The 11,925-nt window shown below is 37.1% G+C and overlaps 1 protein-coding gene across 5 annotated transcripts; it reads left to right on the top strand.

The window, feature by feature from the left end:
• Positions 1–716: 716 nt before the first annotated feature.
• LOC106173846 (Na(+)/citrate cotransporter) lies at positions 717–11,924 on the top strand. Of its 5 annotated transcripts, none has more exons than XM_087000631.1 (14): positions 717–832; positions 2,334–2,636; positions 2,798–2,956; positions 3,280–3,395; positions 3,525–3,735; positions 4,045–4,238; positions 5,238–5,378; positions 6,234–6,308; positions 6,581–6,685; positions 8,801–8,898; positions 9,394–9,512; positions 9,861–10,022; positions 10,448–10,585; positions 11,066–11,924. In XM_087000631.1, the coding sequence occupies exons 2-14, from the start codon at positions 2,520–2,522 to the stop codon at positions 11,234–11,236; spliced, it is 1,806 nt and encodes a 601-aa protein (XP_086856757.1). In that variant the 5' UTR covers positions 717–832; positions 2,334–2,519; the 3' UTR covers positions 11,237–11,924. The 5 variants fall into 5 exon arrangements, with proteins under 5 accessions (XP_086856757.1, XP_086856761.1, XP_086856759.1 ...); XM_087000635.1 differs by having other exon boundaries at positions 10,448–10,677; positions 11,066–11,236; XM_087000633.1 differs by having other exon boundaries at positions 738–819.
• Position 11,925: the final 1 nt, after the last annotated feature.

The following is an 11,925-nucleotide window of genomic DNA, read 5'->3' as shown; positions in this document are numbered from 1 at the left end:
TTATATACTTTTTGTGCGAAAAGACAATTGTATACAAAATAAAGTTTCAAAATGTCCAGAGAAAATTGCCCTCCGTACATGCAGTGTACCATAAGATAAGATTTTTAGTTAACATCACATTTAAGAGCATTATGTGGCTATCTTGTGAAAGAGATTAATGACTTAGTTTTAAAGTAATTAATCATGAAGGTTCACATTTAACAAATTGACCAATACAAACATTCAAATTCTATATCTGGGGTTTGCTTTGTCATTTGTATGCATCGAGTTCTGTGAAAGACTGGAGACCTGGAGTTTCAGTAAGCAGTGCCTTCATGGCAATCATGTATTGACATGTTATAGCTCTGATTTGGCACTTTTCCTGATAAAATTAAAAATTCTAATAAAGGGGAAAAAGGCAATGGACTCTATGCATATATCTAATCTCTTTCATGCACCCATACTTTTCAGGCACTGCTTAAAGACATTGGAAATAAAACAATCTGATCTAGTTTTATTAATTTGCTACTTTTTATTAGAATTATCAAAATTGATTGTGCTGACAAAAAACTTCAAAGTAGATGCTTCAAGGTCTTGCAGGGTTAGAGAAATGTTTAAGGGGTAAACATTGTGAAGATTGTCGCTAGTGCAGAAAAAAGGTTCCGTCTTAGGTAAAGATAATGGAGTGTTAGATAAACAACAGCAGGAGTTGACCTATGACCCACAGGTAAGGTGCCGTCTTAATATGACGTACATGTACAACTGAGACAGTTTCATGACCTTGCACTTCATTACTTCCTGGGCAGCTTTAAAGTCCTTGATGATAAGAAGTCCAAACAGGTAACTAGTTAAGGTAGGTAATTCTTAAGCCAAAGCAAATGGCCAGCAGATTTGCTTAATGATAAAGAAATATGTGCAATTCTTCTCCTGTCATTAAATATATGAATGAATCTGGATTTAGTTTGAATGGCATGTATCAGTCCAGAAACTCAGACAACATACACAACAGGCATGTAATTTACTCAAAAGTGGGAGAACTTAGTGTCAAGTATACTGGTTTGTAAAACATACACTTTATTTGAATGTTACATGATTTAAATATTATTTTAAAATGAACAAAATTTAACTTACCTAAAAATTGGCAGTTTTGGCAATCCGTTTCCTCAATTTCAGTCCCCAGATTTGATATGAGCTGTGTTAATTACCATTATCATTGCTGCCAAAGACTTTTCCAAATGTCTCTTTTTCACAAAAGGTTTTTTGAGACATTTTATGCATCCTGACAGGTTGCTCAAATCATGACCATGGTCAAAGTGGGCAGTTTGAGGAGTTGTAAATGTTGACTGAAGGGGTGGCCCTGGATGTAGGGACTTTATCTAAGTATGACAGGTATTCGTCTGTTAATTGTTCTTTCAACATTAATGTAAAATAAAGTTGAGCAACAAAGATGTACTAGTAGGTCTAAATTTTCTAACAAACTGACAGACAGAGGTTTCTTACTACCTAAGTGACTGGGGTATTAGGATTAAAAGGTGATATTACATTATTTCATGTTTTATTAAAATGGCCATGTCTCCAAATATGAGAATGACAACAGGTGTTTCAGAGCAGTCAGTTATGATTACGAGGTCTCTGTGATCTCCACAGGTGACAGGTAAGTGTGTGGTGATGGGACTATATGTCAGTATGATCCCAAAAGTGTCTTTAACAAGATTTTTTGGAAAGATATATGTCCTGATATATTTAATGGTAATGTTTAAAATTTAGCCATTTTTGCTGATTTTAAAGATGATGGTGAATGTCAGAAAATGAGTTTATCAGTATTTGTAGGGGTAACCTACAGTTTTATCAAGTGATAATGTAGTCTAGTTCATCCACCTGTAGGTATCTTATTCCATAAAAGTTTGTTTATCCTCAAGATGTGCCGCATGGTACCAGGTTAGACAGTGCGTGCATGTGCAACTGTCTCTGTTACCAGTATATTACTTTACAGCATACCATCAGTTACACTCCTTGTACACATAGTTTGTCAAAGTGCTTTTTATCTGCTGTGATGATAAAGAACTTAATATTGCAGTTGAATACATGATAAAGGAAGCAACATTAATATTGTTTAGTTGTTTAATATTGTGTTGTTGCTATACTGTTTTGCAGTTTAACTTGAATGTGAGAATTTCTGGAATGTTACCTGCACGGATGATCTTGTCCATTATCAATGCAAAGTCATGTTCTTACTTATGTGGAGATACCTCACCTTCGACTTGGATTAGAATTGAATAGAAACAATTTTGTGCAATGCACAACAGAAAATGCTCAAAGTTAAAGAACTTATAAATTGATTTCATTCATTTCAGTCTCACTCATCACCTGCATGCTTGGACTATAAATATTTGTACCAGCATTTGAAGAACTGTTGATTTAGCTCCACTCAGATTTTTCTGGATAAATGATAAACAAGGACATGACAAGAATTGTCTAGGAGAAGAAACAATAGATAGACAGCTCCTTCTTCCTCTTTGGAATCCACAGAAAACTTCAGAATGACTCGTCCAAACTTTTTCAAGCAGTTATGGTGGTTCCGTAGTTCTCTGTTCCTGTTCCTCACTCCAGTTGTGCTCCTTCCACTTCCTATTGTGGTAGCCGTACAATATCCAGAGGTATGAATAATTTAGGAAGAGAATGTCTGTTTTAACTTGCATCTCAATATGATTTTACAATTATGTAATGTCAATTATATTTGTGACGCTATTATTGTGTCACTTAAGATCATTCTTCCTGCTTTTTTATTATTTTTTTATTTATATCCTTATTTATGTAGCGATGGCGTGAAGCCAACTGTGCATATGCGTTGCTGATAATGGCGGTGTACTGGGTGACAGAAGTGATCCCATTGGCTGTCACTGCTCTTCTCCCAGTGGTCCTGATGCCATTGCTAGGTGTGATGAAGTCAGAGCCACTCTGCAAAAATTATTTAAAGGTATGTGTACATGAAGGAAATAGGTTTTGCAACAAAAAAAAAAAAAAAAAAAGAAAGAAAGAAAGAAAGAAAGAAAGAAATTTGCTCCAATCTCTACAAAGTACCCCATGTTCTGAGTTATCTGTTGGATGCTGTCTCCTGTATTACTTCACATTCTTATCTGATTTTTTTCTGATATTCTGCTGGAATGACAACCAGCATTAATGAAACAAATATTATTTAGTTCCGATGATTTATGTTATAATTGTACGTGTTGCATACATACCATTTTTTAGGGCACCATTATCTTTATCATTCTGATAATAATATCATATTATTTGCAGGACACCAACATGTTATTTGTTGGAGGTCTTATAGTTGCAGTGGCAGTTGAAAAGTGGAACCTCCACAAAAGAATTGCTCTTCGAGTCTTGATGATGGTGGGAACTTCACCAAGATGGTAATTAAGTACACTCAATTTCCAATGCATCCATTTTTTTACCAAATATTCATAAATTTTAAGTTATATATAAGGAATTTTATTACCAGCTGTGTTCTTTACTTTATATTTCTGTAATGTTTATTTTAGGTTGATGTTGGGTTTTATGCTTCCAACCTGGTTTTTGTCCATGTGGATCAGCAACACAGCCACCACTGCCATGATGGTGCCCATTGTACAGGCAGTTCTAGATCAACTGAAAGAACATTCCTATGGGAGAATAGAAATTGCAGAGGAAAATGGTGGCATAAGTAACCCTGCCATGGATAAAGATGATGTTGAAGAAGAAAAGACTGAAAAGAAAGAGCATCTTTGAATCATTGGATTTTTTGTCATTAAAATGCCATATATATACAGATACTGGATTAATGGATGTAGTTTTGAATCATAATTGTTATCTTCTTGTTGTTGTTTTTGTTGACAAATGACCAAAATGGTAACAATGGTGTTATTATTATCTCAACCAATACAGTCTATCTCTCTTTCTCTCAATAATTATCACTCTTACTGCTTTTGTATTATCACTCTCTAAAATCATTATGAAGTATTTATGTGAAATGATGTTAACATGAAGCATACTGAGAATTAACTTTTACTATGTACCAACAGGGATAGGGAGGTAGAAGAGAGAGCATTCACAGCTGATGGTCCAGAGGACAGAAAGCAGGACCCTGAAGTAGAGGCAGCATACAAGAAGCTGTGTAAATGTCTGTGTCTGTGTGTGTGTTACTCTGCCACCATGGGGGGTATTGCCACACTCACTGGGACAGGACCTAACCTAGTCATGAAAGGACAGGTGGACATGTAAGTATTCAGACAACCCCAGGCAAAGATTGTCATCATAGTAAAATGTTTATTCATCTGTCAGGGCTGTCTTAATTTGCACATATTATAATGTCTAAAAATATTTTGCCTAGGACTTTTAACTAAGGCATCGTTCACATGAAAATCCATTGGTAGTATCTAGTGATCACTGTCTGTGCCCTGAATACCCACGGCGTAATTAACTAGCAGTGGGAGCGAGTCATTTAACGTAACAGTTTCCAAAGCTGTAATTAATTCTCAGCTGTGCTAGGAGAAGATTCTGACGCCTAGCTCACATCCTATAAAATCTCATCCTCTGTTGCCGCACTGCTTGCCATTGGATCATGATGGTTGCGCTCATATCTGTCGTGTGTATATGGACCTCATCTTCTTTGTCTTGTTGTTGCACAAAATCGACAAACGCATTTTTCAAAGCAACCGCGACGGCCATTTTCTTTCTCTCCAGCTTATTACTGCACATGCCTCCAGGTGTCAGAATCTCCTCCGAGTGCAACCAAGATTTAATTACAGCTTTGGAAGTAACTCGCTCATGCTGCTAGTTAATTACGCCACAGGGTATTCAGGGCACAGACCGTGATCACTAGATACCGCCAATGGATTTTTGGAATTTGGATTTTTCATGTGAACGATGCCTAATATAATTGTCAATGTATAAAAGTCAAGCACTAGCTGTTTTTTTTTCAAAAGAAGTAATGGAAATAATATGAAAAAATTACATAGATAAATAGCACCAAAATTATATATAGAGATATGCGCCGTCCTTGCAGGGGTCTAACAATAAAACCTCGGAGCCGTGATTATATCCATTTAATGGCGCATGTGGAGGCGTGGAGACAATCAGGGGATTAGTTGGCTCTTCTTTCATGTAGAGTCCGCCATATTTGATCCGTGAACCGGCTCTTATTAACCCAGCTTTCCTATTTTTCAATTGTCTCTTTGCCAAAGGACATTCAGATAATTTGTTGTTTTCTTAACCAGATTGTTTACAAGGTATGAAGAACAGCCAGGTGTTCCAGGTGTAAACTTCAGCTCTTGGATAGTGTTTGGTTTACCTGCCTCAGTGCTGGGTCTGCTACTGGCCTGGTGTTGGCTACAACTTATGTTCCTGGGGTGTTGCAAGTAAGTAGACTTTTATCTGTCAGAAAAGAATTTCATCAGCTGTTTTATATTATAGGAATAAATTAGTATTTTTCAGGGGCGAATCCAGAGATATTTAATGACAGTCTTCCAAATTATCTTTGTTGATCCATCCTGCATTTTTTACTGTCTTCCAACAGAAAAAATTAGATACCTGTCAATGAAAACTTGAAAATCTGACCGTCTTCTGGAGGACCCAGAAGACAGCCTAAATCCGCCCCTGTTTTTTTTCTCTTAAATCAACAGGTAATATTGAATTTGTTTATATTTCAATAAAGTAAATGGGGGGAGTAATTATTTCACTTGGCAGAGGCTATTCACCTGGACAGCCTCATGCCATCATGAAGATGCTCTAGATATACATTGAATTATTGAAGGCAACCAATTTCATTATTATTTGTTAATTGAAGAAGACATTACTAGTTTATTCTGAACTCTCAGCTATGACCTAAAAGTTACCTGAAATTTTGTCAGCTTTTTACATTACAATTATCAGGCCCGTAGCCGGGGGGGGGGGGGGGGGGGGGGGGGGGGGGGGTTCGGAGGGTTCGAAAGAACTGCCCCTTTTGGTGAGATTAGGTCCACTCTGAGTAAAATTTGATCTAGGCTCATATTGAACAAAGTCCACTTTTTCAGAAAAAGGACCCCCCTTTTGAAATTGCTGGCTACGGGCCTGATTATACTTATGAGTTTTTTTTACTTGTTTCTTATAGAAAGGAATTTATTTTCCCTTTCTATAAGTAAAAGCATATTTGAAGAAGTCTTTGAAATACATATACTTTTAACATATATTTGAGCAATTGAAAGTTGTACATAAAACTGGTATGGTTATTGTAGGCCAGCAGGTCTAGAAGATAGGGCAGGGGTGAAAAGTGTCATCCGACAGGAATATGCGAAACTTGGACCAATATCGTATGTTTCCTTTTAATCTTTCTGTTCTTTATCTATTTGAAATAAATTTCGTGTGATTGTATTTATTTCCTGGCTACTGAATGTCAAGAGCTAGCTTAATTTTTTTTTTTTTTTTTGTCAGGAACATTTTCCAATAATGTACAAAAGATTTTTTAGATAATATTTACAGCCTTTCGTCATCAGATTTAAAAAACATAATTACATAAATTTTAAAGTCATCATTGATTTAAGGCAAAAGAAAATAATAATTTAAATATGTCTTCCCCCTCCAGGTTTCCAGAAGTGGTGGTTCTGGTTCACTTCTCCCTCTTGGCTCTCTTGTGGCTCCTGAGGCAGCCAGAGTTCATGAAAGGATGGGGAGATTTGTTCCTGGAAGAGTATGTTTTTAATTCTCAGATATGTTCTTTGTCCCTATTATGGCCTGGTTTTTCATTTAAAGTCCTATGTTAAAATCCCATCCTTAAGTTTGGTTTTTCTGTGTCTATTTTATTGGTTGGTCATAAAGTTCTTTTCATGTCAAAGAATGTATGTACCATAATATGGCCTGTAGCCAGGGGGGGTTCGGGGGGGTTCGAAAGAACTGCCCCTTTTGCTGGGAAAAGGTCCACTCTGGGTAAAATTTGATCTAGGTACATGAGGTTTTTATGGGAAAAGGTCCAGTTTTTTAGAAAAAGAACCCCCCTTTTGAAATTGCTGGCTATGGGCTGGCATTTATATTTTTTATATGGCAAGTTGAAATACTCTGATTGATCAGTTGATATGGAGATTTATGGACCTGTTGATTAAAGTGTCTTTTTTTTCATCATTATAATAACTGTATATAACATTGGTGAAAAAGGTTGTCCCACCTAAATTTCACACTATTTTTTCGTCATTTTCTTCATATTTTTGGCACATGACCTGTAAACATAAATGCCAAATCAATTTCATGGGGTAGGTTGACCCCTCCGAAATACAGGGTGACACCTTGAAAACTGCTCCAGAGATTGCAATTGCCTGAGCGGGCAAGACACCGACATGGGTACCCGAATGTTTGTCACTTTTCAACCCTATAAAGCCTGGGTTGGTCTTGTATCTCATTCTCCATACCCCAGACAACAAAAGAAGTTATTTTATAAGAAACTCTGACAATGCCACATGCAACAAGCATTGGGGTCCGTAACCAGATGATTGCATTTGAAGCTGCAGGCCTTACCCAGAGAGAAATTGCCAGACGCCTTGGGGTGTGTAGGAAAACAGTCACTAGGGTCCTACAAAAAAATGTCCTGCATGGAAATATTGAACCTGGGAGATCCACTGGTCGTCCACGAGCCACCACCCCTCGCCTGGACCATACACTGCTCAACACTGCAAGAAGAAACAGGAAATTGTCAGCCAGAACCATTGCTTTGCAGTTGCAGGCATGCCGTTTGGTGAGGATTTCTTGGGAAACCGTGAATCGCAGACTCCTGCAGTTTGGATACAGATCCAGGCGTATGGCCAAGAAACCGCCACTAAGACCTAGACATGACAGGGCAAGACTACGGTGGGCATGTAGGCATCGGAACTTGACCATCCATCATTAGAACCATGTTGTCTTTGCTGACGAATCAAGGTTTGTGCTGTACCCCACCTATGGGCGAATGAGGGTCCGTAGACTTGTTGGGGAACATCTGTTGGCAGAGTGTGTGCAGGAAAATGTCGCTGGAGGTGGAGGGTCAGTGCATGTTTGGGGAGCATTCCATGCCCATGGTCGTAGCAGATTGGTTCTTCTGGAACAGAACGTGAACGGGGCAACTTACCGTGACATTCTCGAGAATCATTTCATTCCCTTTGCCAGAGGTGAATTTCAGACTGCAACAGGACAATGCCCCTGCTCACAATTGTCGTTTGGTGAGGGATTTTGTGCAGAGGAGCAATATTCAAATGATGGAGCAACTGCCTTCAAGTCCAGACACCAACCCTATTGAACATCTGTGGGATCAATTAGGGTGCGCGGTGCTAAGGAGAGACAACCCACCTACTAATCTGGATCAACTTTGGCAAGCCCTCCAGGAAGAATGGGGAAATATCCCAGAAAACTCACTTGTGACCCTTGTTGAAAGCATGCTGCGCCATTTACAAGACATTATTACAGCACGTGGAGGGCACACATGTTATTAGTCATGTAATTTTGAAAGATTACATCCTGATGATACTCCTGTATAAATTTGGTGGTATTTGGTGGTATATTTTCATTTTTATGGGCATTTCTTTTGCTGCTGTACAGCATCTGTATTAGGTCAGATTTGAGGGGTTATGTGATATAAATCTTAATAAATGTTAAAAGGTATATTTATTTACACCAGTATTGTGTTCTTTTCTACACTTGGTCATGTTAGATATCGGTTTTTGAATAAAAATCCCCATTTAAAATGGTTTACAGCTGTCATATGCAATCATTTGTAAACTTAAAAACATGGGATTTAGGGTGGGACAACCTTTTTGACCAATGTTGTATATATCTATTTCAGTTATGTATCTGACTCCACTCCTGCCATAGCTATTGCTGTCTTACTGTTCATGATGCCCAGTAGGAAGCCAAACTTTTATTGCTGTCAATCCCAAGATGGTACAGTTTTTAGGATTAAATATAAAGTCTCACATACATCTTTATTTACATCCTATTTTTGTAATTGATCAATGGCAGTAGATTTTACACTAATAGTCCTGTGTTAAAATGCCATCCTACCCATTACCACCTTTCATTATTTAACTGTGGCAGTATTCAGTTTTAGTTATAGCACTGAGGGGGTATTGCCTGCAACATTGGGTACAGGAAATTAATTTTTCTAGTTGGTTTCTTAAGCTTAGAACTCCTAATATGAATATCTGACAGAAATTAGTTGGTTATTTTTGAGAAATCCTAAGTGACCGCATGAAACCATATAAAAGCACTAGCTTAGCCAAATGAATCATGGTTTTGATCAATATCCGCTAGTAATTTAATTACTAAGCCATATGTGATTAAAATGTTATGTTTGGAATGTCCCTGCATCATAATAACTTATTGTATATACTTTGTAATTCAGTATCGTTGATGAATTTGAGACATTTTATTTTCAAGACTTATCTGACCCTGCACCAGCGCCCCCTATACTCACATGGCCTGCAGTACATGAGAAGTTGCCATGGAGTGTAGTTCTTCTGCTAGGTGGAGGTTTTGCTCTGGCAGATGCTGCTAAGGTACATTGTGCATATACATACTGTCTTCCAGAGACCAGCTGATTGATGATATCTAGCTGATTTTGCTGTACAAGAATTCCACAGAATTAATCAGAGAAATATCTAAGAATATCTATAGAAATAGCTCTCTTTTTGGCCACAATAGAGGGTACATTGTTCATATAATTTTATTTTGATCAAAGATGGTAATTTTGGATAAAATATACTTTCCAAAATTCTACCTTTTTATCAGATATCCTTGCAATTGATCTTAATTTGAAAATAAAGATTATTTGTTTAATAAAGACACCTGATTGTTACTTGTAATGATTGTTTTTGTTTCCTCCACTGTTCTTTCATTTATTACAGGTGGCAGGTCTATCTTCACTGATAGGAGAAGCTTTGACTGTGCTGAAAGGCATCCATCCCATACTTCTGGTGCTCATTATTTGCACAGTGGTTGCTGCAGCAACAGAGGTCACCAGTAATGTTGCCACGGCAACACTTATTATTCCAATCATTGGAGAGTTGGTAAGCATACATACACATGGGTACTGAGATTTGATGGTGCTTATCTTGTCATGGCCATTAACATTTTTTACTCTCATTACTCTGTTGATACTAAAACACTTCCTCAAGCAATTATACACTGTAGAACAAACTGTTAAAACAGTGACGCATATGGTGATACACACTTTTTCAGAACTTTTGTTTTAAATTTGGTGAAATGTATAATTAATACGAACATGTTGTTTGGAAAATATTTGAAGAAAAGGACATTTTAGGTTGAAGACATTTGCACGTTTTACCAATACCTGCACAAGCCATTTGGTTAATTAGTGCTATACATGAGCAGTTAAGATAAGAAATAATTGCTAGAATTCAGTAATAAGTATCTTGGATATCAGTGTATAAAGTTTTATAGGTTTGACCTTTCATTCTTGTTATTATTCCAGGCCATTGCTATAGGAGTTCACCCCCTCTACCTGATCTTCCCAGCCACACTGGCCACCTCCTTTGCCTTCATGTTACCTGTGGCCACACCCCCCAATGCCATTGTGTTTGCTTATGGGCATCTCCAGGTGAAAGACATGGTAAGACTACCTCCTTTGCCTTCATGTTACCTGTGGCCACGCCCCCCAATGCCATTGTGTTTGCCTATGGGCATCTCCAGGTGAAAGACATGGTAAGACCACTTCTTTTGCCTTCATGTTACCTGTGGCCACCCTACTATAACCCCCGCCTCCCCAATGAGGTAAAGACATGGTAAGACTTACTATTCACTATACCAGAGTGTTCAAATAGAAGAATTACTGGTCTTTTCACATGGACGTTAAAAAAGATCTTTATTTCTTATTCTCTGGATATTTTTCTTAAGATAAAGGGATATCTGGCCCTATATTAAGAGTTGCATATATTTTATATGTTTGTATTCTTGAAGCACCACTTACTGATTTTTTACTTTAAAAAGTACCTTCAATAAGTTGTAGCCATTAGATATTTATAACTTTGGCTAAGAAAATCATGATAATATTTATCAACTGATTACTGAAATTTAACTTTTGATGTTCCAGGCATTAGCTGGCATAGGTATGAACATAATGTGTCTGGGCATTGTGACCTTTGCAGCCAACACGTGGGGAATGGCTTTCTTTAAATTGGATCAGCTACCTCAGCTGAGAAATGACACCACACCCATGCCAATTATCAATACCACCCTACCTCTGAACTGTACTGGCTTATAAGGCAACACTGACTGGAGTCGGCCAAGAACTCAAAAACTGCTTATATGTACATATGTTTGGCATCAGCAAATGACTTTTTTTCTCATTCAGTAGCTATAGGCAGGAGACATTTTATACCTTGATGTAGAACTGTGTTTATTCAAATTTTATAAAAAATTACATCTGTAAAGTAATTATTAATCATTATAAGGGAATTGCTTCCATACTCTTTGCTGTGATTGTCAAACAAGTTGTGGTCATATTTCATCTTGTTTATTATTATTGGGGTCTGGGTTATCTCTTCATGTTAGAAAACTGTTTGAAATTAGGTATGCTTATTGTAGATAAATAGATCACTCCTTTACTAAATGTACACGGGTAATTAGTAACACACCATGTGCAGTTAAAACACTTTCTTACAAATCTAGTCAGGATTTAATTTGTGGTCTTAAAGGACATATAAATGTTTATTCTTTACAGGGGAAAATATTTAATCTAATCTGTTTTTTAAAGATATTTTGTTATACTGAAGAAAAACTTCATGTTGTAAAGATCCATATTGGTGAAGAATTAATCCTATCTGAAGTTTAGTCAATCACAGAAGCTTATTTGTACATCTTTTTTAATTTAGAGAAGATGGCAGTCATATATCTGTCTTGTAAAACAGATCAATTGACTTAGTTTTAAATAAAAACATTCACACATTCTTT

This window comes from Lingula anatina, chromosome 1 (assembly GCF_051362555.1).
Source record: "Lingula anatina isolate TDL-2025a chromosome 1, LinAna3.0, whole genome shotgun sequence".
Classification (NCBI taxonomy): Eukaryota; Metazoa; Brachiopoda; class Lingulata; order Lingulida; family Lingulidae; genus Lingula; species Lingula anatina.
This window is presented reverse-complemented; position numbering and strand designations above follow the sequence as displayed.